Consider the following 27,363-nt stretch of genomic DNA (forward strand, 5'->3'; position numbering starts at 1 on the left):
TCGATATACATCCTAGAGCGGATTGTGTTGGCTGTGTGAAAATCATGATTATGTACAAACACGCACACACATGTATTATATATACACACACATACATATGTACAATATATATACAGGCACATGCATATATATACACACATATGTGTGAGTATATGGGAAAATTAATACACAAAATATATATCTAGATACAGAAGAATATATCAAGACATACGTATATACAAATGCATACATATACAATACAGTCTTTTTGATGACAGTCTGCTGTAGGAGGCCTTCAGCATAAGAACAGGAAATTATCCTATAAAATTGGGGAAAGTGCCACTGCGCTTATTTTTTGCTCTTCTTTTTAATTACTGGTCAGCATGCAAGTCGTGTGTTAAAGGACATCTGTCAGCAGTTTTGTACCTATGACACTGGCTGACCTGTTACATGTGCGCTTGACAGCTGAAGGCATCGGTGTTGGTCCCATGTTCATATGTGTCCGCATTGCTGAGAAAAATGATGTTTTAATATATGCAAATGAACCTCTAGGAGCAACAAGGGCGTTGCCATTACACCTAGAGGCTCAGCTTTCTTTGAAACTGCAGCGCCCTCTGCGCTTTAACTGACAGGGACAGGTGTGATCATGATTTCACTGCCTGGCCCGTCAATCAAAGTGGAGAGGGCGCAGCAGTTGCAGAGAGAGCAGAGCCTCTAAGTGTAAAGGCAACGCCCCAGTTGCTCCTAGAGGTTCATTTGCATATATTAAAACATATTTTTCTTAGCAATGCGGGCACATATGAACATGGGACCAACACAGATGTCTTCAGCTGCCAAATGCACATCTAACAGGTCAGCCAGTGTCACAGGTACAAAACTGCTGACAGATGCCCTTTAATATTCTGTTTTCACTGGTAAGTCCAAGGCTGGCCATACACATTAGCTATTTGTCAGCCAAATGCTCCCTTGGCCGACATGTACTCCTCCCTACCTCTTCACAGAGCATGTGTATGCTCAGTTATCCGTCGTTGAGGAATAGTCATAACTGCCCCATTCACATTAGATTGTCGTGCAGCTCTGCCAAAAGCTGCAGCTACAGCTGCCGTCCATTTGTTGTGTATGGCCACTTTAAATCTACCTTTGGCAGGAGCAGAAGGACCGAATGCTGGAAGAGTGATCATTGCACTAGCCAGCTTGTGCCTTTACCACGTACCCCTTGCATTGATCACACCTTTAAAATCTACATTTCAAAAGCACATTTTCAGGGGGCCTTCACACGTGGCCGATTTTGTTGGCGAAAATTTGTGCGACTGAAAAGGAGCTCTATTCACCTGAAGGGGGCTTGCAGAAATCCACGTACTTCTTGCCAAAACAACCCATTGAGATGAACGGAACTATGGTAATTTTCAGTTGCGGAAATTTTCTGCAACAAAATCGGCCATGTGTGAAAGCACCCTTAGGCTACATGCACACGACCGTATGTGTTTTGCTGTCTGCGAATTGTGGATCCGCAAAAAAAATAATGATATCCATTTGCTATCCGTTTTTTTGGGGGCGGACCCATTGTAATAATGCCTAAAACGGACAAGAATAGGACATGTTTTTTTTTTTGTGGGGCTACGTTCTGACATACTGATGCGGATAGCACACTGTGACGTCCACATTTTTTGCGGACCCATTAAAATTAAATCGGCCCGCATCCTATCCAAAAAAACAAAAAACAAAAACGGAACGGACACGGAAACAAAATACGTTCGTGTCCATGTAGCCTTAAAGTGGATCCATCAGTTCTCCTGACAAGTTTGTTTTTTACTTGCAATCACCATGAAATAATTCTGAAGCATCTTTTCTTATCTAACTCTGCGTTGTGCAGATCTTCTGTTATCCCTCCTGGAAACATATGGCTAAAATGGCAACGGGGTGTTCCCGTTCCTCTCGTCCATGTGGCATATCCGTACGCAATCTGACACTGTCAGCATTGATTGGACAGTGTCAGACGAAGTAGGGAACGGTATCAGAGTTATCAATTAATAGATATACTTCCAGGAGGAATAACAGAGGAACAGCAGAGTGCAGGCTTCCAAGGAAAGACACTCTAGATTTGTTGTTTCATGGGGAATACAATAATTAATTAATAATTAACACAGACATGTCAGGGGAGCGGACAGACCCTGGTTACCAGTTCCTCTAATTTATATTAACTTCTTCAAAATTATTAATATGCCTAAAAAAAGTCACCAAAAACGTTGTGTAGGAGGGGATGACAGCAATTAAATTAATGCATTAAATTCATTTTTCGGGTGAAAGTGCTATTTTTGGGGTGAGGATTTTTTTTCTTCCTTTCTTAAAGTCTAACAGTAACAGCAATTAATCAGTGCATGAAATGCGATAATCCAATCCCCGGGTGGGGAGAAAAATGAGGGGGGAATAAAAATAAACACTAAAGTTTTATGTTTGAAAAAAAAACAACAAAAATCTCTACTTTACAAGCTCACAAGTTCTTCCAAAACGATTTTCCATTAAAACAGCATGCCGGTAAAAGCGATGTGAAAGATGCTGTCATGCTGGCAGAGTGACATTGGCAAAATATTCTTGTCCTTTAGTAAGGTAAGGCAGGGGGACTGTAATATTTATGCGATATAGTCTGCAGCCGAGTCTGCTTTCAGCATAAATATTCGAGTTGGCCTGCTCCAGCACTCACGTCATCCAGATATGATACGCAGGCTTCACAGATTATGCCATGTATAGGAAGGTGTTGATATCAGACTCGTCTCTTCGGATGTATTTGTGTTCTATAAGCCACTCAATTTGTTCTTTTATCATTTTTTTCTGTGGCAAAAACATATTTTTTAAAATTTCTACAAGTTCTGTCTGGAGCTGGGCGTTTGTAATTTTCTTCCTCATCTTCATGATTTGAATAATCGCCTCCTGGAAAAATAAGTGCGGTTTAGGAATCACATGAAACTAAACTCACAGTACTACCCTCCTCATACTTAGTGATGGCTAGTCGCAGAGGGATGCCCTCGCTATCCGATTGGTGGGGGTCCTCAAACTCTGGGAACAGCAACACAGGCCAATGACGTATTGCCTAGGCCATGTGAATGTGACACATGGCCTAGGCCTGTGATGGCTAACTTCCGGCACTCCAGCTGTGGTAAAACTACAACTCCAAAAGATGCACACTTGCTTGGCTGTTCTCAGAACTACATAGAAATGAAAGGAGCATGCTGGGAGTCGTAGTTTCACCACAGCTGGAGTGCCGGAGGTTAGCCATCACTGCCCTAGGCTAAGCTGGGAGAAGGCTGTGGTGCTACTGCGAGCATCGATGCCTCCTCAAACAGCTGATAAGTGGGGTTCCTGGGGGTCCGACCTCTACTATTCAGATACTGATGACCTATCCAGAGAATAGGTCATCAGTTAAAAAAATCTTGGAAAGCCCCTTTAAGAATAGGAGAGATAGTGTCTACCCTTCGAGGACTGCCAACATCTGCAAAATGTTATTGGCAGTGATGAGGCTTTATTGGTTAGACCAGGGATCAGCAAACTCCGACACTCAAGTTGTTCAGAAACTACAACTCCCAGAATGCTTCATTTACTTCTATGGAAGTTAGAAGAAAAAACAAGCATGCTGGGAGTTGTAGTTTCCCAATAGCTGAGTGCTGATGGTTGCTGATCCCTAGACTAACCATCAATGAGAAAAAAAACCTCTTAGCAACAGGCAGAGCAGTAATGACGATGTACCAGCACGTACCTGTGTCCTCAGTATTCGCAGTTGCACAATGCCTTCATTTTCTTCCTCCCTCATCCTTTCGGTGGTCAGCTGTAAGCGGCCAATCAAATTAATCTTTCCTCGTTTCTGAACTTTTCCATTTTTTCTACGAGAAAACAAAGCCAAAATGGAAAACCAAATGTTTAGTTTAGAAAAAAAGGAATCCTAAAATAAAGATCCTGAACCATCTATTCTTGTCCACCTTGTATCTAAGGCATATCTGATGGGCCTTATTCCCGGACAGCTTGGGTGGGGGTGGGGGGGAACCTTGTTAAAACGTAGGCTGTCAGTATGAAACAGCACTGGCAACTGCAATGTAGGTGTGTGATGGGCAAATAACCAACGGAGCCCCCTCCCCGCCAATGTCATCAGCATAGAGGTTGATCCTGGAGCCTCTCTCCAAAAGGAGCATCACTGCCAACGATGGTCCACTGCTCCATTCACTCCATGGGACAGTGGTTTTAGGTCTATTGTATTTATTGTACAGTTCATGAAAAATTATTAATGGTTACCATTCACAGACATAGAAAATGATTAATTAGAGATATTATATTTACTTACATGGTATAGAACCACCTAGTATTCAAAGTTTATAGCAATGTGCAGTCCCGGTTAGCTGAGTGCTGGTGGACACACATGCTCAGAGCCAGAGGCTGTGCAATAGCACAGCAATATACAGCAGAGTAGAGAGGACTGCTTCCAAGGACTAGTTTTTCAGCAAGCAATACTATGTATTTTTTTTTTTTTTACTTTTTTATTGACATATATAAATCAACAACAAATACATACACTTCTGGTACATTTCAAGATATCAATAATAAACAATTCTCCTCGCTATTAATTCCTTCAATCAGTTAATTGCCCACTGCACTGCTGAAAATCTCCCTTTATGCTAGCTGAGGTGGTGTTATACAATACATTAGGTGACCCCACTACATAGATGGATCCATGGTTCCACGGGCCGTTGATGAGGCTTGCCGTAGTCTTGAAACGGAGTATAGAGTATGAGGTGAATTACACCAAACACCCCAGACCTTTTCAAATTTTTGAGGTTTATTACGATGTTTATATACTAACACCGTACACAGTATCTGGTTTATCTGCGTTTTCCACACGGATAGATTTGGTGTAATGGCGCTGTACCATCTCAGAGCGATACACTCACGTGCCATAAACAGCACTTTCCTTAAGAATGTTGACATGTAATGATCCCAACTATCCTCGCTTAATATTCCCAACAGGCAAATCTCAGGAATGCAAGCCACCTGAACCGGTAATAGATCAGATAAGAAAGGTCACCTCCTTCCAGAATGTGGCTATTGGGCTGCATCTCCACATCATGTGCCAAAAGTCCACCTGCAGTTCCCAGCACCGTGGACAGGTTATAGATGATGCCCTTCCCATTTTATATAGTCTAGTTGGGGTAAGATATGTCTGATGTATGATATACAGTTGAATTATTTTATTATTAATTGCTGGTGATACTTGTAAGTGTGATTCCAATAAAATCGTATCCGATTCTTCTGTAAGTGTGGGTATCAATCTTTTCCATTTGTCTAATACTGGGAGGGGATTGGCACTGACCTTTGCTTGAACAAAATGTGAGTAATTACCGATATTAGTCCTCTGGGTCCCTGGATTTTTTGACTACTCCTATGAGGGGGTACTTAGAGATTGTAGAGTTAATATTTGGGAATGTACTCTGTATAGCCGATCTGAGCTGTAAGTATGAGAAGAAATGAGTTCAGGGAATGTTGTATTTCTGTGAGATTGCCTCGAACGACATCAGAACCCCCCGATCATACATATGTCCAAGGGTTCTGACCCCTTCCGCTTGCCACCTCTCTGCCCCCATAACCCCCTGCACCTGCGGTAGCTATTGGTTGGCCCATAAAGGGATGTCCGAGATAATGTCTTTAAAATGTGACAGTGTCTTCGCCTCTTTCCATACCCTTTGAGCAGCGGTAGTAATTGTGTCTGGAACTTTGGGGGTAACTCCATAACTGACCAAAGAGTGTAGCATCCCAGGTAACACTAAGTATTCTGAAGTGGGTAGTTCCTCTGCTATATACCAGGATTTTAGCTGGCCTGCCAGGTAATATAAATAATAGTCCGGCAGGGCCATACCGCCCTCTGTTTTAAAGTGTCTAAGCTATGTTTGGCTCGGGATCTATCCCGAATAAAAGCCCTTGACTAGGAGTCGATTTCTTTAAACACCGATTTAGGTATATGTACCTCTGAATGTTGAAAAGCATAAAAGGGCCTTGGGAAGTATAATCATTTTAATTAAGTTGATACGTCCTGCCACCAAAATAATTCTTCCAGCTTTGAAACTTGTTCCCTATATAAATTGTTAGGGGTGAGATATTAAGTGACATGGCCCGAGTATGTATTTTAGTAATATTTACTCCCAGGTACTTAAATGTGTCTACCACTTTTAGCAGTTCTAAATGGGAAGGACCCGTCCAATCTGCCCTACCCAGAGGCATGTATACTGAATTCTCCCAGTTTATTCTTAGGCATGAGAACTCCCCAAACTCATCCATCAAAGCCATCGCGTTGCGAATAAGATGTGTCAGACGAGGACATATATAGAACCATATCGTCAGCATATAATCCTATACGGGCCTCTCTCTCTCTCCCAAGATCACCCCTGCTATGTTGTTACTGCTCCTCACCCTGATTGCCAGTGTCTCAACTGCCAAAGCTAATGGCGACAATGGGCAGCCCTGTCTTGTGCCTCTATGAAGGGTGAAGATGTCAGATAATTCCCCATTTATCAGTAGTCTTCTTACCGGTCTACTATATAACATGTTGATCCATCTGAGGAACTGTAGACCGAACCCAAACACCCGCAAGCAGCCATTTAGATAGGCTCATTCGATGGAATCGAATGCCTTGGCGGCATCTAGTGAGGCTAAGGCCTAATCTGCATTCAGGGAATAGCCCACTTGTGAAACCACTTGAAACCGTCTAATATTCTCTGTAGTGGACTTCCCGGGCATAAAACCTGTCTGGTCCTGGTGGATCAGAGATAGGTTTACCTAATTAAGACGAGTGGCCAAGATTCTGGTTAGGATTTTGTAGTCCACATTTAACAGGGCAACAGGCCTATAGTAGCTACAATGTAGGGGTTCTTTATCGGGTTTGAATAAAAGTATTATAGTAGCTTCCATAAATGAGTCTGGCAGATCCCCCTTCTCCAAGGCATCTCTGCATATTTGGCATATACTTCTTAGGGGAGCCCATCATGGCCAGTATACTTCCCATTATTAAGGTCTAATATGGCCTGTGTTATTTCCTCCAGGGAGATTGGCTTGGTTGATCTAACTGGGCACTTTGTAGTGTGGTAAGTTTAGTGAAAGTTATAGCATCTAGATATGTGGCTCTCTCAGTTTGAGAAACTGTTATGCTGGATCTATATACACTGCCTGTGCAAAAAAAAAAGAAAAGAAGAAGGTCACACGCCTTTAGCTTTGATTACGGCACGCATTCGCTGTGGCATTGTTTCGATAAGCTTCTGCAATGTGACAAGATTTATTTCCATCCAGTGTTGCATTCATTTTTCACCAAGATCTTGCATTGATGATGGTAGAGTCTGACTGGTGCGCAAAGCCTTCTCCAGCACATCCCAAAGATTCTCAATGGGGTTAAGATCTGGACTCTGTGGTGGCCAATCCATGTGTGAAAATGATCTCATGCTCCCTGAACCACTCTTTCACAATTTGAGCCTGATGAATCCTGGTATTGTCGTCTTGGAATATGCCCGTGCCATCAGGGAAGAAAAATCCATTGATGGAATAACCTGGTCATTCAGTATGTTCAGGTAGTCAGCTGACCTCATTCTTGGAGCACATACTGTTGCTGAACCTGGACCTGACCAACTGCAGCAACCCCAGATCATAGCACTGCCCCCACAGGCTTGTACAGTAGGCACTAGGCATGATGGGTGCATCACTTCATCTGCCTCTCTTCTTACCCTGAAGCGCCCATCACTCTGGAACAGGGTAAATCTGGACTCCTCAGACCACATGACCTTCTTCCATTGCTCCAGAGTCCAATCATTATGCTCCCTAGAAAATTAAAGCCTTTTTTCTGGTTTGCCTGACTGATTAGCGGTTTTCTTACGGCTACACAGCTGTTCAGTCCCAATCCCTTAAATTTCCTTCGCATTGTGCATGTGGAAATGCTCTTACTTTTCACTATTAAACATAGCCCTGAGTTCTACTGTTTCTCTTCAATTTGATTTCACCAAACGTTTAAGTGATTGCCGATCACGATCATTAGGGATTTTTTCCCGCCACATTTTTTCCTCGAATACGATGGGTCCCCACTATCCTTCCAGTTTTTAATAATGCGTTGGACAGTTCCTAACCCAATTTTAGTCGTTTCTGCAATCTCCTTAGAGGTTTTCTCTGCTTGATGCATGCCAACGATTTGACTCTTCTGAAAAAGACTAACATCTTTTCCACGACCACGAGATGTGTCTTTCGCCCCAGGCAGTAATTATCCAATAGGAGGCTCATAACTATTTGCTTAGTTAAATCCAGGCAGTGTAGATCTTGATAGAAATGTGCAAAAGTGCTAATGATGGATTCCTGTGTGCGAAGTTCCTGCCCTGCAGAGTTTCTAATTGCTAAAATTGCTGAAAAATTTGTTGAGCCAGTAGTTTGGCTAACTGGTTTCCTAACTCAAACACTGTCTGTTTCATAAATAACAGTTTCCTATCCACTTTATCTTTGAGGATAGCTAGGTAATGTCTACCCGCCTGGAGCCAAGCAATCCTGTTGGATTCAGTCGGGTGTCGGACATATTGCTGCTCCAGAAAGGTACACTGCAATTCAAGCTCCAGCTCCGAGCGTTTGGTATCTTTTTTTAATATAGGAGATGCTGGAATGTAGGGACCCGCAGAGGAACGCCTTCAAGGTGTCCCACGCTAGAGTCAGGTTAGATTCCTCCCTATGTATTTTCAGAAACTCAGTTAATTGATAGGGAGTCCTATTCACCGAGCCCAGAAGATTCAGCCAGAACGGGTGTATATTCATTCTATACATTACTGAGGGGGGCGCTACAAACCAAAGTGCCTAGTAACGGTGAGTGATCAGATATTCCCCTAGGAAAATATGCTATGGATCGCAGGTTTAACGTCACTAACCCACTGCCCAATAAGTAGTCAATCCGGGCTAGAGAATTGTGGCTACTACTATGGCAGGAGTACTCCCTGTCTCTGGGATGATTGATTCTCCAGGAGGTCAGCCCATCTAAATTCCGCCAGAAATTTACTAAGTCGTGAGGGGTCCCCAACACTCCTCTGGTCAGCTGCATCTGAAAATTGGTCCCAAAAAGGATCTAGCATCATATTTAAGTCTCCCATGCAAAGTACCCTAGCATATGGATACGTAGCTGCGAAGGTGGCTGTCAGGTGTAAGACCTGCATAGAGCTAGGGGGAGGATTATAAATGCCTAATAATGTGTATTGTACGTTGTCAATAAGAGAGTACAAAGATGTATCTGCCTTCTGAATCAATGACCAGGTTTTTTACCTCCCAGCGTAGTTGTTTGTGTACCAATAGGGACACTCCTCTAGAAGAAGAGGTGTGATGGGAATGTGCAGCCCATTGAACCAGGGCTTTTTTAGGACCTTAGAAGTGTTGGCTATAAGATGCGTTTCTTGGAGGCACAAAATTTGCGGACTATGATTCCTAATCAAAGCTAGTACAATGGATCTTTTTTGTGGAGTACCCAATCCCCTTCCATTCCATGATACATTTTTTTGTTCAGCCATGGAATCCAGGGCGGAAATGTAGAATCAGGAGTGAAGCCTAATGCAGTGGTTGTAGAAGTGTACAGTAACACAACAGAAAAAACTGTAACAGTTAATACAGGTATTTTCAAACTTGAAAATTTACAGAAGTTTCTTAACTTTGCGTTTTGGCAAATGTGAAAGTAAGTCTGAACCAGTGTCTTAATCCAGTCTGAAGGCCAGTTGAACCAGGATGCCTCTATCTTTGGTGATGGTTGGCAGAAGCATGCAGGCCGCAACTACAGTTGTGATGTAGACATTTTAGTACATACATACCATTATTAAAGCCCTATACCAACATCTGAATTGAATCTATGTATTATCAAGAAGCTGCTATTGAATGTTTCTAACATACAAACCGGATTCCAAAAAAGTTGGGCACACTGTACAAATCGTGAATAAAAACTGAATGCAATGATGTGGAGGTGCCAACTTCTAATATTTTATTCAGAATAGAACATAATCACGGAACAAAAGTTTAAACTGAGAAAATGTACCATTTTAAGGGAAAAATATGTTGAATCAGAATTTCATGGTGTCAACAAATCCCCAAAAAGTTGGGACAAGGCCATTTTCACCACTGTGTGGCATCTCCCCTTCTTCTTACAACACTCAACAGATGTCGAGGAGACCAGTTTCTCAAGTTTAGAAATAGGAATGCTCTCCCATTCTTGTCTAATACAGGCCTCTAACTGTTCAATCGTCTTGGGCCTTCTTTGTTGCACCTTCCTCTTTATGATGCGCCAAATGTTGTCTATAGGTGAAAGATCTGGACTGCAGACTGGCCATTTCAGTACCCGGATCCTTCTCCTACGCAGCCATGATGTTGTGATTGATGCAGAATGTGGTCTGTCATTATCTTGTTGAAAAATGCAGGGTCTTCCCTGAAAGAGATGACGTCTGGATGGGAGCATATGTTGTTCTGGAACCTGAATATATTTTTCTGCATTGATGGTGCCTTTCCAGACATGCAAGCTGCCCATGCCACACGCACTCATGCAACCCCATACCATCAGAGATGCAGGTATCTGAACTGAGCGTTGATAACCACTTGGGTTGTCCTTGTCCTCTTTGGTCCGGATGACATGGCGTCCCAGATTTCCAAAAAGAACTTTGAATCGTGACTCGTCTGACCACAGAACAGTCTTCCATTTTGCCACACTCCATTTTAAATGATCCCTGGCCCAGTGAAAACGCCTGAGCTTGTGGATCTTGCTTAGAAATGGCTTCTTCTTTGCACTGTAGAGTTTCAGCTGGCAACGGCGGATGGCACGGTGGATTGTGTTCACTGACAATGGTTTCTGGAAGTATTCCTGAGCCCATTCTGTGATTTCCTTTACAGTAGCATTCCTGTTTGTGGTGCAGTGTCGTTTAAGGGCCCGGAGATCACGGGCATCCAGTATGGTTTTACGGCCTTGACCCTTACGCACAGAGATTGTTCCAGATTCTCTGAATCTTCGGATGATGTTATGCACAGTTGATGATGATAGATGCAAAGTCTGCAATTTTCGGGGTAACACCTTTCTGATATTGCTCCACTATCTTTCTGCGCAACATTGTGGGAATTGGTGATCCTCTACCCATCTTGGCTTCTGAGAGACACTGCCACTCTGAGAAGCTCTTTTTATACCCAATCATGTTGCCAATTGATCTAATTAGTGTTAATTGGTCTTCCAGCTCTTAGTTATGCTCAAATTTACTTTTTCCAGCCTCTTATTGCTACTTGTCCCAACTTTTGGGGTATTTGTTGACACCGTGAAAATTTGAATCAACGTATTTTTCCTTTAAAATGATACATTTACTCGGATTAAACGTTTGATCTGTCATCTACGTTCTATTACAAATAAAATATTGACATTTGCCATCTCCACATCATTGCATTCAGTTTTTATTCACAATTTGTTTAGTGTCCCAACTTTTTTGGAATCCGGTTTGTATTTCAACTAAGCCAAACCAGACTGATAACGCTGTCAGATGAGCAGTCCCTGGAAGTTGTCAATGCTCTTAGCGTCTTGGAGATCTGCGTCGCAGGGCCAGCCATTTAGAGACTTCTCCAGGTGAGGTAAAGAAGACCGCTCTGTCGCCGTCCACCACTCTAAGGCCGTTCTCCTGCTCCGTTATAGGAGCAGGAGAACGGAAATGACGGATTGGGCACATAACTGAGGCGAGCGGAGCCTACGGACCCCATAGACTATAATGGGGTCCGTTAGGTTTATGCTCAGAAAATGATTTTGGAGCGGAGACAAAAGTCCTGCAGGGTAGCCCATGGAATAAGGGATGTTAGCCTCTTTCAGTCGTCTATTGACTTCCATAAAAGTGGTGCGTTGTTTCTGTAGTTTCATGGAGAAATCTGGAAATATGGAGACTCTAGTATTGTCTAATTTGATTTCTTGCCATCTTCTAGCTAGGGCAAATATCTTGTCCCTGTCTTTGCAGTTGAGAAATCTTGCCAGCATGGGCTGAGGTGGGACCCCAGGTGGGGGAGGTTTTTCTGGAACCCTGTGAGCCCTTTCCACCGCATATGCCTGAGAGAAATTTGCAACTGGGAAAAGTGCTTTCATCCATTTTAATAAAAATTCGTCCGGTGAGCGTCCCTCTGCTCTTTCAGGCAAGCCAATAATTCTGATGTTGCTCCTACGGAGTCTGTTTTCTAGGTCATCGGCTTTCTGCCTCCAGGTCTCCGCTTTGGCATTAAGATCTGAAATAGATCTAGGGACAGTGGCCGTAGTGTCCTCTATGCGTGATATACATTCCTCAGTGTGTTGAACTCGCTCTCGCAGATTATGCAGGTCTTGGCGCAGTGGTCCCAGACCAATCTTGACCTCATCTAATTTCCCTGTGAGGAAGGTCTTGCATGCGGTGATGGCTTCTAGGACTTGGGTGGATACTTGTTTAAGAGTGAGCACTTCATTGATTTCCTCAGAGGGTATTATAGAGGCTATTACATCTGATGCAGTGCTTGCTCTAGTATGAATGTTACGCTGCGGCAAAGGTGACCGCGTACCTTCCTGTGGGTACCTGGCAAACTCTGTCAATTTTTCTGCAGGCACTTTGTGTTTTTTGCGGCCCCACTGTTATATCAGGATATCAATCGGTATGCAGTATGTAGAGTTGAACCCAAGGCTCTGGGACACACAATATGATGTCTCTTATAGTGATACTGCTGCTAATGTGCTAGTATACAGTTCCATGTGTGTCTTGGTCATCCATATATGCCCCAACAGCCTGTATATATGTTAGGACAGTGTGCAATTGTAACTTCGGTGGCTTAATCCAGGACCTTATAGCTGTGTTGTGTGAGGTAGGGAGGTTTAGATAGTGGTGCAGACACAGGCACCATATGCTAGCGGAGCTCCCTCCTCCTCTCACTGCAGAGGAGCATCTAAAATGGCCGACTGGCAAGAAACTGCAGGGGCCAATGAGTGTGTTTGGACTGTTCTCTTCCCACAGGGTCTCTCACCCTTCACTACCAGTTTTTTCCCCTGTGCCTCACCAGATGTAATGCTAGTGGGTGTGCTGTCTTGGCTGCTGTTCGCACTTTTCTTGTTGCGCACGCGGTCCTCTCCCGTCCCGGCTCCCAGCGCGGCTCTCTCAGGGCTCCCTGTGACTTGCGATCGTTGAGTGCAGGCTTCTCATGTGCAGCCGGGCTGAACCAGGGATCTTTTAGGCGTCCAGTGGCTGTGTGAGGTCAGGATTTATCCTGTACTGTAGGGCTTGCTGCGGAGCTCCTTCAAAGTTGTCCAGCCATTACGGCTGCTGGCCACGCTCCCCCAATACTATGTATTTTTACTGCTCCAGAATCCATGGTACAATTATTATCCAATTAATACTAGGGATAAGATATTTATGGCTGCCAGAGGGTGAAGGAGACTAAGAACTTACTGTGGGACTATATTTACAGGTATCAGAGGGGAAAGTACACTGACTGACGGTTATGTGGGTTGTATGAAAGTGGGTACTGAAAGAAATATAGATTGCCTTAGGACTCATTCACACAGCTGTTTCACCTCCGTTGCCATATTGCGGCTCCGCAGTACACAGGGCACCGGCCGTGTGCATTCCGCATCATGGATGCGGACCCATTCACTTGAATGGGTCCGCAAATCCGGAGATGCGGTGTGGAACAGAACGGAATCCCCTGCGAAGTTCCTCCGCACAGCAAAAAGATAGAGCAAGTTCTATCTTTTTGCGCTCCGCATGTGTCTGGCACACGGTTGGTGCCTGTGCATTGCGGACAGCAAATTGCGGTTCTCAGCATGGGCACGGTGGGAAAACGGCCGTGTGAATGAGCCCTTAATCAGTTTTAGTATTTAGAGACCAAAAAAATTATAATAGGTCATATGACACTGCCAGCCCCCATAATAGCACAGCTTAGCAGTGGTGCTGAAAGGGAGACAGAGAAGGAAAAGGAGAAAATGTATATATTTTTGGCAAAAACTGTGCAAAATAGCAGATAAGAGTCGTCTACGGTTCTGTATGTGAACTTGGTTTTAGGGATAATCCCTTAAAGGGAATGTGTCCCCTATATATATATATTTTTTTGCTGTGAGTAAAATCTAGATAGTGTAAAATATCTTTTTTTTTCATATAAATGTGTACTGTAAAGCGGTTTACACATCTGCCCCTATGTACTGTAAAGCGGTTTACACATCTGCCCCTATGTACTGTAAAGCGGCTTACACATCTGCCCCTATGTACTGTAAAGCGGCTTACACATCTGCCCCTATGTACTGTAAAGCGGTTTACACATCTGCCCCTATGTACTGTAAAGCGGTTTACACATCTGCCCCTATGTACTGTAAAGCGGTTTACACATCTGCCCCCATGTACTGTAAAGCGGTTTACACATCTGCCCCTATGTACTGTAAAGCTGGCGCTGCGGGATTCGCGGGAGAAGGAAGGGAACTCTGAGGAGCGTGGGCACATAGTTCGCTGAGGTAGTTGTTTTGGGTTAAGTGGTAGCCTAGGCAGCTTTACGTCTCAGCCGTGTCTGGTCTGAAAGAAATTGAAAGACTGTGCTGGGCTGGCGGCGCTGCTGTGGGCTGTGGCAGGGTCGGGGTGAAAAGGGGAGAAAAATAAGTTATAAAAAAAGTCTGATAAATACCAGTGTGAATGAAGGACTGTTGAAAGGGGTCAATAACTACTGAAGGCCCTTCACAGTAGTTATTAACCCGTTTCAGCAGTCCCTCATTCACAGTATTAATTAACCCCTTTCACTAGTCCCCTCTTCAGTGAAGGGGGGACTGCTGAAGGGGTTAATAAATACTGTGAATGGGGGACTGCTAAAGTGGTTAATAAATACTGTGAATAGGGGACTGCTGAAAGGGGTAATAACTATTGAAGGCCCTTCACAGTAATTATTAACCCTTTTCAAATGTCCCCTGTTCACAGTATTTATTAACCCCTTCAGCAGTCCCCTCTTCACTGAAGAGGGGACTAGTGAAAGGGGTTAATAACTACTGTGAATGGGGGACTCAGGACTGCTGAACTGGGTTAATAATACAGCGCTTTTCCATCCCGCAGAGTCCATGTAAAGCAAAAGCGCTATAGTGACGTATTTTTTTTCTTTTGCCGGGCACTTACTGGGAGAGGGGCGTGGTTCATCTGGTTGAGGGTGTGGCCTAGAATGTCCTTTTTGGGGTGAAGCAAGTGGCCACCCTAGGCACAAATCGTAATACTTACCTGTATAGGATAGGAGGGGCCTGGTCCTGTGCACGTGGGTGGGGCTTGCGGCAGAACATGGGTGGGGCCTGTAAGTGGGCCCTTGATTTATTTTGCCCGGGGGGCCTGAGGCTTCTCAGTCCGCCCCTGCATCTGCCCCTATGTACTGTAAAGCGGTTTACACATTTGCCCCTATGTACTGTAAAGCGGTTTCTGCATATAGAGTGTTGCTAAAGGGACAAAGACACAGGTTTTTTAAACCCTTTAATGACCAGGCCTGAAAAGGCCTTAACGACCAGATACTTTTTTGATTTATTATATATTTTTAAATATATTTTCGCCACATAATATGTCCCTCAAGGGGGACAAAGTATCCTCAGCTACAGGGAAAAACAGCCCTTCACTGCATAGCGCTTATTGAACGCAATGTACAGAAGAAAGGAGAGGTAACAAAGTGGTAATAAACCAATTCTGTGCTCTCCTTGAGGTCCCCGACTATCACTGACTGCTGGGGACCTGAAACCTGCTTCTGCTAGAGTGAAGAAGTTTTAGTCCTGCGCAGTACATGTACGTCACTTCGGTTTAAACCTAGCACCAACAGCTGTACATGTGGTCATGATCAGGTTAATAAAAAGGTAACCACCGCTGGGACCCGCACCTATATCGGGAACGGAGCCCCGCAAGGTGGTAGCTGGAGGACTCCGGTCCGGCCACCACCAAGCCGGCTCCCCATAGAATTGATTGGGAGCGTACCGCGTATGACCGTCCATCACTCCCATTCACTTCTATGGGCTCGACGGAAATAGCCGAGACAGCTTTCGGGTCTCCGTTCTCTATATAGGTGCAGGACCCACACCTATAAGACAATGGGAGCATATCCTAGCGATATGCCCCCATTGTCTATGATGAGACAACCCCTTAAAAAGAAATTGAAAATCATAAAATACATCATTTTGAAGATACCAGCTCCCACTCAGACATCAAAGAGTAGGACTAACAATCTCAGTGTTTTCCTCCTGAAATACTAACAGCAGAACACAGAATCACATTTAACGATCAAACCTTTTATTAAAGTACTTACATTAAGCTGAAGTCCTGGTTCACAGAAAACAGAGTACCTTCAGTGAAGTCTTTTGGGGAGTTAACTTGCGGTTCATATGATAAAACTTGCCTTTTCAATTTAGGAAAAGCTACTAGAGACTAAATAAAGAGGAAAACAGAAACTTGAACGTTGCCAGGTAGCGCACAATGTACAGTATAAAGCGATTTCAGGAGACAGAAAGAAAGTAGAAAAAGAAAGGAGGGCGAATAAAAGACAAAGAGAAACAAGAACGTACCCACAGCGTCCTCCTTAGTTCTGCATCGGGTAATTCTGTGGCTAATTTAAGATTCTCAAAACTTATTTTTTCTTTAGGTCTTTGATTCCAGGCAAATAAAACCGCAAGCTGAAATGTGGTCACCTCCAGGTCGTACTGACCCACCTCGTTTTTAAATGTTATCTGCAAAGTTTAAAAACAGTTTTTATTGGTATCCCAACAAATCTTTAAAAGGGAACCCATCACCTTGAAAATGCAGTGTAAAGGCCTCATGCACACGACCGTTGTTCTGGTCCGCATCCGAGCCGCAGTTTTTGCGGCTCGGGTGCGGACCCATTCACTTCAATGGGGCCTCAAAAGATGCAGACAGGACTCCTGTGTGCTGTCCACATCCGTTGCTCCTATAACATGTCCTATTCTTGTCCATTTTTAGGCATTTCTACAATAGGCCGCCGGTTCCGTTCCGCAAATTGCGGAAGGCACACAGGCGGCTTCCGTGTTTGGCAGATCCGCAATTTGCGGATTGCAAAAAAACAGAACGGTCGTGTGCATGAGGCCTAAATCTACCAGCAGCATGATAGAGAGCAGGAGGAGAAGAGAAGACTGATCCATGGTTCTCTGGGAAAAGATTCAAGATTCAGTAAAACTTCTATTTCATTCATTTACATTCCTGCTTATTCTGGGCTTTGACGTCCAGGAGGCGGTCCTTTCAGTGATTGACAGCCTTCCCTCAATAGCTGTGTATACGAGAGAGCTGTCAATCACTGATAGGACCGCCCTACTGGACTTCACAGCCCAGAATGAGCAGGAATATAATGAATAAATTACAACTTATAGTCAATCTTTTCCCTCCAAACTATATATCAATCTGCTCAGCTCCTCCTGCTCTATATCAGGCTGTCTGCAGCTCAGACATCGTGTCCAACCTGACAGATTTCCTTTCATTACTTTGTAATAATTGTCAGATATGATGGGGGTTTGAATGTTAAAAGGGTTGTCTAAGGAGGAACCTATATTAAAAAAAAAATAAAATAAAATAAAATAAAACACACACACACAATGGTACATTAGAAGACTTGTGCCCCATCATTAAAACTCTCCTGCCACCCTGGACTCAGTGATGTGACCTCATCCAATTGCTTCAGGCCTCAGAATGCTAAAAATACTCAACTCCATCCACTGTATACTGCAGCTCTAATTCCATTACCATTCACCATTTTTTTTTAGCACAGGCGTCTTTGAAAGCCACAACTTTTTTCCTCCTATTGGTTATGTGAATACTTTTTGCACCTTTTTCGGTGATATCTAGGGCTTTATTTTTATTTTTATTTTATAACAAGGATAATGTAAAAAAAGGGTGACGTTTATTTCTTTTGTTAATAGCACAATTAGGTCAACTTACATTAACAGGATGCTTGGGTTATGTTATCTTGGGTGGAGCTAGCAACTGTGGTATGTTTTTTTTCTACTTTTTTGGTCTTTTTTCTCTCCACTTTGTGTCCCCATAAGGTCATACAAGACCTTTGGGGGGCATTTTACATTCCAATTATTTGATTGCTGATTTCTCCTGGAGCTGGGGCTGTCACAGCGGCCCCACAGAGGTTGTAAAGCGCTGTACAGCCTCTCTGCAGAGCTGACCTCGGTCTGCTAAGACCTAGCAGGTCATGCAGAGTCCCCGCCCTCAGCAATTACATGGTGACTGGGGCTGGAGCAGGAAGCCGCACCTCTATACACAGCGATGGGGGAAGGTGGGGACAGTGAAAAACTGTCCCTGCCTCCTCTAAGGGGAACATGGCCACCACTGACAGCCGGCTCCCCACTCCAGCAGCTGCACAATTAGCATGCAGCTTCGATTTTTGAAAAGACATTTAAAAAAGTCCTTTCAGAGATATATGTCGACCTCCTGGGCATATATAGTCAACGGGCAGTCAGCAACTGGTTAAAGGGGCTGGTAATTTTATACCTTTCAATCCGATTGTTCATTATATGGCATTTACTCAGATCTGCATTATGACATATAGGTTTGTTCCTAGATTACCAATTTCACACTCACAACCACCCCCGATTCCCTGTTCAGCCAGCCTACTATTCCATTTGGATAGCCCTCCTATAAATGGACGGGTATATGACTAAACACGTCATCAACAGAGGTCCAGCGCATGCGCAGATGGCAGGTTCACTGCGTTTCAATGGAGGAGGCATGATAAGTGCTCGGGCACATGTCCCTTCATCTGCAGTCACTTTTTAGACAATGAGGAAAACGACAACAACCTAGAAATGGGCCTAGATTTTTAAAAGGGTTGTGCAAGATTTTAATACTAATGACCTATACTCTGGATCAGCCATCAGTATTCGATCAGTGGGAGTCAACCTGGGGGGGGGTGGACACCCTGGACGCCCCGGTGATCAGCTGTTTGAGAAAAGCATCATCGGCGCTCCTCCGAGTGCCGTGGCCTTCTCTGTGCTTACCAAGGACAGCGCCGTACATTGTATAGTGGCTGTACTTGGTATTGCACTCACCCCAATTCACTTCTATGGGGCTGAGCTGCTCCTAGGCCACGTGACTGATGAACGTGTCATCACTGGCTGAGGAAAATCTGAGAGAAGGCCGCAGATGCTCAAAGAAGCATTGGTGCCTTCGCAAATAGCTGATCGAAGGGGGTCCTGGGTATCGGACTTCCACCGATCAGATACTGATGACCTATCCAGTGGATAGGTCATCGGTAAAAAAAAAATCCCACAAAAAACCTTTAAATAAAAGATGCAAGTGCCATTTAATTGGCACTTGGATTCAAAGGTAAAAAGTGAAAATTAAGTGGTCAACCCCTCTAAGTAAATTACACAGGGAGTTCCACACCAGACGACAGGTGCAGTCTTCTACCTCTACATACTTACAATGCCATTAGACATCAGATGGTGCCAGTGTAGTTTTCTACCACTGTGGTTTTTCTTGTAGAATTCCTCCACTTCAGGAATAAGGTCTTCAAGTTCAGTGGGTAAGGATACAAATACTTTTTCAGAGCTTCTTGACCAAGCACCAGCGTTTAAAATTTTTATATTCACAGAATCAGCTGCAACAACGAAGGACTGCATTAATTAAGATAACAAAACTGTGTCCAGTCGGTGAAATATACTGCCAAATATTGTAATGAGCGGGTCATTGGAAATACACAAGCAGCAAATAGGCTGCACCTAAATTACAGACAGTGCAGTCTTAGGCTACTTTCACACTGGCGTTTTGGCTTTCCGTTTAGGAGATCCGTTCAGGGATCTCACAAGCGGTCCAAAACGGATCAGTTTTGCCATAATGCATTCTGAATGGACAAGGATCCGCTCAGAATGCATCAGTTTGGCTCTATTCCGCTTTGGAGGCGGACACTACAACACTGCTTGCAGCGTTTTGCTGTCTGTCTGATGAAACTGAGCCAAATGTCCTGACACACAATGTAAGTCAATGAAGACGGATCCGTTTTGGCACAATAGAAAACGGATCCGTCCCCCATTGACTTTCAATGGTGTTCAAGACGGATCCGTTTTGGCTATGTTAAAGATAATACAAAAGGATCCGTTCTGAACGGATGCAGATGGGTGTATTATCTGAACAGATGTGTTTGTGCAGATCCATGACGGATCCGCACCAAACGCGAGTGTGAAAGTAGCCTAATCTTGTAAATGGTCTATATTGGATGTGAAGAAGGATCAGAAGGTCAATGGGATACAGTACCGAATAAGGACACCGGCATCTCTTCTAACAGGTATTACTTCAGCCTTTGTATAATCGCTCATTTGCTATTTATATACATCACACAGCCCCCATATTTACCTACAGAACTTAGCTCTAAGTATGGGTATAGGTACCAATGTCAGCAATCATAGGCCAGACTTATCTCATACATTTCCTACCTGGAAGTGCTAATTTATTGTTTTTATGCATTTCCTTAAAAGCCTGATTTAAATCTTCAGAAACTTTAATGTCTTGGAACATGCGGGCCAGCTTGTTGACATAATCGGCAGGCATACCCACTTCCTGCAGAGAAAACCAGAAAGAGCAATCATGGAGCAATGCCATCTTCACGTGTGACAGTACATTTACTATAGAATAATCTAATCTTCCATGGAGATGACATAGAGAATGCTTCCCCATCCCTCCATTTAGAAGCAGCAGTGTGTTCAAATGTCTATTTCTCACGCAGGTATGGTTTAGGCTACTTTCACACCTGAGCTTTCCCTTTCTGCTATTGGCATCCATCATAGAATCTCAATAGTGGGGAAAACGCTTCAGTTTTGTCCCCATTTATTGCCAATGGGGACAAAATTGAACTCAAGGGAACGGAGTCACCAGAATGCATTCTGTTCCATTTTACTGCGTTCCCATCGCGGACAGTATAACGCTGCAAGCAGCATTTTTGCGTGTGCCCTGGGATGCGGAGCAAGATGGATCCGTCATGACTCACAATGTAAGTCAATAGTGACGGATCAGTTTTCTCTGAGACACAATGGTTTTAGAGATGGATCCGTCATGGCTATTTTAGACATAATACTTCCGGATCCGTTCATAACGGATGCCGACGTTTGTATTATCAAGACGGAAGCGTTTTTGCTGATCCGTGACGGATCCAGCAAAAACTAAGATGTGAAAGTAGCCTTAGAAGCTATCAACATGTGAACTGCTTCTATAGTAATTTGCGTCTTTGTCTTTTTCCTTTGTTTAGGTGTGGGGCCATAGAGACACCAGGCATATGTCATGGTGTGGTGAAACCTTAGAAAACATAGTAAGTCGAGTCTGGACACAGTTTAAAGCAAATATGTGACATTTTATGCCGGAATGTAAGTTATATTTTATCTTACCCTGAGCCATTCAACCATATTCTCTTCAATTTCACTGTCCGCAGATATGTCCAGGATGAGGCGTCTGGTGAGGTGAGCTTTGTGGTATCTCATGAAGACATCTTTATTCTGAACATATTTCAGCACCAGCAGCTGTGAAAAGCAGAAACATGATTACACAACTCACATTTTTTGTGTGTGTATATACACCGGATTTTTCACTTTATAAGACACACTTTTTTACCCCCCCAAAAGCTTTTTGGGGGGGGGGGGGGGGAATAGCTGTGCGTCTTATAAAGCGAATACTAGTGAGCGCTTCCATTATGGTGTGCATTAGGAACTGTAATTACACCTGCTTGACACTGCAATGTCGACGGGGAGCAGGTAAACAATGAGAACAATGCACTTGTACAAGCACGGCCTTCCCTGGGGGGGGGGGGGGGGGGGGGGGGGGTGGTCACCAGCAGTCGGATCACTGCTAATTTTAGGATAGGTCATCTATATATATATATCTCTGGAAACCCCTTTAAACATTTTTAAACAGGTTATCTGGGATTTTCATATTGACATCAACATGAGATCGGCGGGGGCCCAACTCCCAGGACCGCTCTGCCAATCAGATGTTTAACCCCTTAAGGACACTGCCATTTTTCACCTTAAAAACCAGGCCATTTTTTGCAAGTCTGACATGTGTCACTTTACATGGTAATACCTTTAAAACTACATTCTGAGATTGTTTTCTCGTCACATATTGTACTTCATGACTGGTAAAATTGTGTAAAAAATTTCATTTTTATTAATAAAATACCAATTTACCCAAAATTTGGAAAAATTAGCCAATTTAAATTTCTCAACTTTTATAATAGATAGTAATAACTCCAAAAATAGTTATTACTTTACATTCCCCATATGTCTACTTATTGTTTGGATCATTTTGTAAATGCCATTTTATTTTTTGGGGACGTTACAAGGCTTAGAAGTTTAGAAGCAAATCTTGAAATTTTTCAGAAAATTTCCAAAACCCACTTTTTAAAAGGACCAGTTCAGGTCTGAAATCACTTTGTAAAGCTTACATAATAGAAACTACAACCCTCAAGGTATTCAAAACTGATTTTACAAACTTTGGAGATGAAGTTTCAGAATTTCACTTTTTGGGCAGATTTTCCATTTTTTTCCACTTCTTAACAGAAGAAAATAGTTACATAGACTTATTGTATTACGATGTATATTGGAATGTACATCGTAATACAATAAGGTTTAACAAATCGTACACTTGTCAAAGAACTTCAATAATTCACTAAATTTCCATCAACTCAAACTCAACCACCCATTGCACCGTTGCCGTCACCTTATTCCGTTGAGTATTCTTACATCATATATGTCTTTCAGGTATTCCCATTAAACCGATTGAACCATGGATCCTCGAGCTGTTGATATAGCTTGTTGCAGTCTCGAGGACGAGTACTATATATGTGGGATTCACACCACCGACCCCATACCTTATCAAATGTTTGTGGTTTATTGCTGTGTTTAAATACCAGTACTATATACGGTAAAATCTGATTTAGGCTACTTTAACACTCGCGTTTCGTGCGGATCCGTCATGGATCTGCACAGACGGATCCGTTTGTATTATCTTTAACATAGCCAAGACGGATCAGTCTTGAACACCATTGTAAGTCAATGAAGGACGGATCCGTTTTCTATTGTGCCAGATTGTGTCATAGAAAACGTCCCCATTGACTTACATTGTGTGTCAGAACAGATCTGTTTGGCTCCGTTTCGTCAGACGGAAACCAAAATGCTGCAAGCAGCCTCCAGAGCGCAATGGAGACAGAATGCATTAGGGCAAAACGGATCCGTTTTGGACTGCTTGTGTATTGGCAACAGCGGTTTCTAAAATCTAGGGGGCATTTCCAGAACTGACCAGTGTTTTACAGTTTAGGTACTGTTTTAAGAAGTATTCCGACGTGGGCAGTTCTTCGGAAGAATACCAAGTGCTGATGAGCCTCAACTGGCCTGCCAAGTAATATATGTGGTGATCTGGTAGTGCCATGCCGCCTTCTGTTTTAGGGCGTTTTAGTGTATCCAAACTTAATTTAGCTTGGGATCTGCCCCAGACAAAAACCCTAGTCAAATAGTCTATTTCCCTAAATACTAATTTTGGTACATGAACCTCCGAATTAGGGTTGTTGCGGGTATCGAAATTTCGATACCCAGTCGATACTTTTTTATTTAAATTTTTTCGATACTGGGCTGCGCAGTCTAGTATCTCTAAACATGAGCGCGCTGCTGTCGGCGCGCTCATGTTCTCTTAGCAGCACAGGGGAGAAGGAAGCTGTCCTCCCTCCCCCTGTGCTGCTGCCACCAATAAGAAGAGAGGGGCGGACGCACTGCGCCACCAATGATACGACTTCCTACACAGAGCGGCGCCCAGCGATTTGGGGGCTAGAATTCCAAATAAAGGCCAGTACCATAGATCTCTTTTGTGGTGTACCTAATCCTCTGACATTCCATGATAAGATTTTTAGCTCGGCCATGGATTCAATGGCAGACATGGGTTGTCAGATGTGAAGCTCGGCACAACGGGTGTAATTGTAGACACCATTACTACAAAAATAACTGCATCTAACCAATAAAACATTGTTGTTTTAAAAAAAAACTTAACAGTAACGGTATGCTAACTTCATTTAATGATCGCTCTGGAGTGACGTCTCACTCCAGAATACAGGCCAGTGAGACCGGGCTGCCTACGGTGACTATTGGCAGAAGCATGCGGGCTGTGGCTACAATAGTGGTATAACCATTTTAACGCCCTATAGCTCTGTCTAACATGGAACTAGATATAATCATATAACCATCTAGGACATAAGTAAACCAAACTAGCTCGTTGCGATCAGTTGGTGACTAGTCCCTAGGAATTGCGGGAGTCTCACCGTTTGGGGGATCTTCTCCTTAAGGCCATCCATTCCGTGACTTCTCCAGAAGATGCAAAGACGACAGCTCTGTCACCGTCCACCACTCTGAGCCTTGCTGGATAACCCATGGAATATGGGATGCTCCCTTCCATCAGGCACCTGTTTACATCCATAAATGTGGCACGTTGTGTCTGCAGTTCCATGGAAAAGTCTGGGAAAATAAATACTCTGGCACAGTCATACTTGATTTCTTGCCGTCTTCTAGCCAGAGCAAGTATCTTGTCCCTGTCTTTGCAATTGAGAAAACTGGCAAGCATGGGACGGGTGGGGCCCCGGGGGTTTCGCCGGTACTCTGTGTGCCTGTTGCACTGTGAAGGCTGAGGAGAACTCTGCATCCGGAAAGAGCTCTTTTATCAATTTTTCTATGAATTGGTCAGGTGTATGACCCTCAGCTCTTCCTGGCAATCCAATTATTCTGATGTTATTTCTGCAGAATCTGTTTTCTAGGTTGTCTGCTTTTGGTTTCCAAGTCTCTGCTTTGGTATTTAGATATGGACCGTGGCGGTAACATCTTCTATGCATGATATACGCTCTTCGGCGTGCTGAACTCTCTTCCGCAGGTTATGCAAGTCTTGGCATAGTAGCCCCAGGTCAATTTTGACTTCATCTAGTTTCCCTGTGAGAGATGTCTTACACACTGTTATGGCCTCCAAAACTTGGGCGTTACTTGTTTGAGCGTGGGTTCTTCTTGGTCCTCCTCAGTGGACGCTGCAGGCGTTGTTGAATCCGATGCTGTTCTTGCCCTAGTGCCCTAGCAATGGTGATCGCGATCCTTTCGTCAGGTTGTCTGGCAAATTCACGCAATTTCTCAGCAGCGCTCTGATTTTTGCGGCCCCATTGTTACATCAGAGTATCTGCGGACTTGCAATAGGAGATGCAGGATCGGGGAAGCACTGTATTACTTTGTACAGTCATTCTATTAACCAGTGGAAATATATTTGTCCCTTTGGATTAGTTTTGGCTTTCAGTATGCAGTACAGTGAGCTGTGTCAGTAATATGGCAGTCTGCAATGCTATTGAAAAGTGTCCACAGTTGTATGGAAGAGGGTTTATGTACCCTGTGCTGATATAAATGCCTGCAGTACAGTGATCTCCAGCCTCCACAGCGTGCTGCTGGCGCCGCCAAGATAGCTGACTGGCGGGAAAACGGAGGTGCCTGTAGTGGTGGCTGGCTCTTATTCCTTCGCCGACTTTGCTTCACCCACTGCCTCCCTACACTCATCCTCGCTTCTCACCAGCTCCTGATAGCTCCTGTGTTCCGCTGTGCAGGTGGATCGCGCTTGTCCTTCTCCAGGACTCCCGATGCGGCACAGCTTCAGTGTGCGCTCTGTCGGGTGGACTTCACCGACTCCCGGTATCAAGTTCTGCTAATGGGGCTTGTTTAGGAGACTGGGACCTGTTTAATGGTGTTGAGATCTGCAGGATTTGTCCTGAAATGTAGCTTTGGCCACTGAGCTCCCTTTAGCTGCGTCCAGCCATCTTGGTTGCTGGCCACACCCCCCCCCCCATTTTCCTTTTTTGGAAGATTTTCCATTTTAATTTAAAAAAAAATCCACTATCAAAGCAAGGGTTAACAGCCAAACAAAACTCAATAGTTATTGCCCTGATTCTGTATTTTTACAACGCCCCATATGTGGTCGTAAACTACTGTACAGCCATACGGCAGGGCGCAGAAGGAAAGGAACGCCATATGGTTTTTGGAAGGAAGATTTCACTGGGATAATTTTAAGCTGCCATGTCACATATAAAGCCCCCCTGATGCACCCTTAGAGTAGAAACTCCAAAAAAAGACCCCATTTTGGAAACTACGCGATTAGGTGGCAGTTTTGTTGGTAGTATTTTAGGGTACATATGATTTTTGGTTGCTCTATATTACACTTCTTGTGAGGCAAGGTAACAAAAAATAGCTGTTTTGGCACTGCTTTTATTTTTTTTTGTTATTTACAGTTCATCTGACAGGTTAGATCATGTGGTATTTTTATAAAGCAGGTTGTTACGGACGCAACAATACCAAATGCAAAAAAGTTTCACACATGTGGTATCGCCATACTCATGAGAGTATGTGTTTTGGGGTGTATTTTTACATATACCCATGCTGGGTGAGAGAAATATCTCTGTAAAATGACAACTTTGTATGAAAAAAAATGGGAAATGTTGTCTTTTACATAGATATTTATCTCACACAGTATGGGTATACGTAAAAATACACCCCAAAACACATTGCCCTACTTCTCCTGAGTACAGCAATACCACGTGTGACACTTTTCTGCAGCCTAGGTGGGCAAAGGGGCCCAAATTCCAATGAGTATCTTTACGATTTCACAGGGCATTTTTTACGCATTTGGATTCCAAACTACTTCTCACACTTTAGGGCCCCTAAAATACCAGGGCAGTATAAATACCCCACAAGTGACCCCATTTTGGAAAGAAGACACCACAAGGTATTCCGTGAGGGGTATGGTGAGTTCATGTAAAAAAAAAAAAAAAATTGTCACAAGTTAGTGGAATATGAGACTTTGTTAGAGAGAAAAAACAAAACAAAACATTTTCCGCTAACTTGTGACAAAAAATAAAAAGGTCTATGAACTCACTATGCCCATCAGCGAATACCTTAGGGTGTCTACTTTCCGAAATGGGGTCATTTGTGGGGTGTTTCTACTGTCTGGGCATTGTAGAACCTCAGGAAACATGACAGGTGCTCAGAAAGTCAGAGCTGCTTCAAAATGCGGAAATTCTCATTTTTGTACCATAGTTTGTAAACGCTATAACTTTTACCCAAACCAATAAATATACACTTATTGCATTTTTTTTTATCAAAGACATGTAGAACAATACATTTAGAGAAAAATGTATATAGAAATGTAGTTTTATTTGAAAAAATTTAAAACAGAAAGTGAAAAATTTCATTTTTTTGCATACATTTTTGTAAATTTCGATTAATACCAAAAAAAGTAAAAATGTCAGCAGCACTGAAATACCACCAAATGAAAGCTCTATTAGTGAGAAGAAAAGGAGGCAAAATTCATTTGG

The 27,363-nt window shown here is 43.4% G+C and overlaps 1 protein-coding gene across 2 annotated transcripts in view; it reads right to left on the bottom strand.

The window, feature by feature from the left end:
* Window positions 1-1,614: 1,614 nt before the first annotated feature.
* The window catches only part of CUL5 (cullin 5), a 76,453-nt gene continuing 50,704 nt past the window's right edge, over window positions 1,615-27,363 (bottom strand). For both annotated transcript variants that reach the window (XM_044285637.1, XM_044285636.1), the window contains 7 exons: window positions 21,377-21,508; window positions 20,432-20,555; window positions 19,424-19,599; window positions 16,550-16,711; window positions 16,294-16,412; window positions 3,731-3,854; window positions 1,615-2,907 (listed from right to left, as the gene is read on the bottom strand). In XM_044285637.1, coding sequence (XP_044141572.1) covers window positions 2,713-2,907; window positions 3,731-3,854; window positions 16,294-16,412; window positions 16,550-16,711; window positions 19,424-19,599; window positions 20,432-20,555; window positions 21,377-21,508 — 1,032 coding nt within the window. In that variant the 3' untranslated portion in view covers window positions 1,615-2,712. The remainder of the gene's footprint in view (window positions 2,908-3,730; window positions 3,855-16,293; window positions 16,413-16,549; window positions 16,712-19,423; window positions 19,600-20,431; window positions 20,556-21,376; window positions 21,509-27,363) is intronic.

Source organism: Bufo gargarizans, chromosome 3 (assembly GCF_014858855.1).
Source record: "Bufo gargarizans isolate SCDJY-AF-19 chromosome 3, ASM1485885v1, whole genome shotgun sequence".
Lineage (NCBI taxonomy): Eukaryota > Metazoa > Chordata > Amphibia > Anura > Bufonidae > Bufo > Bufo gargarizans.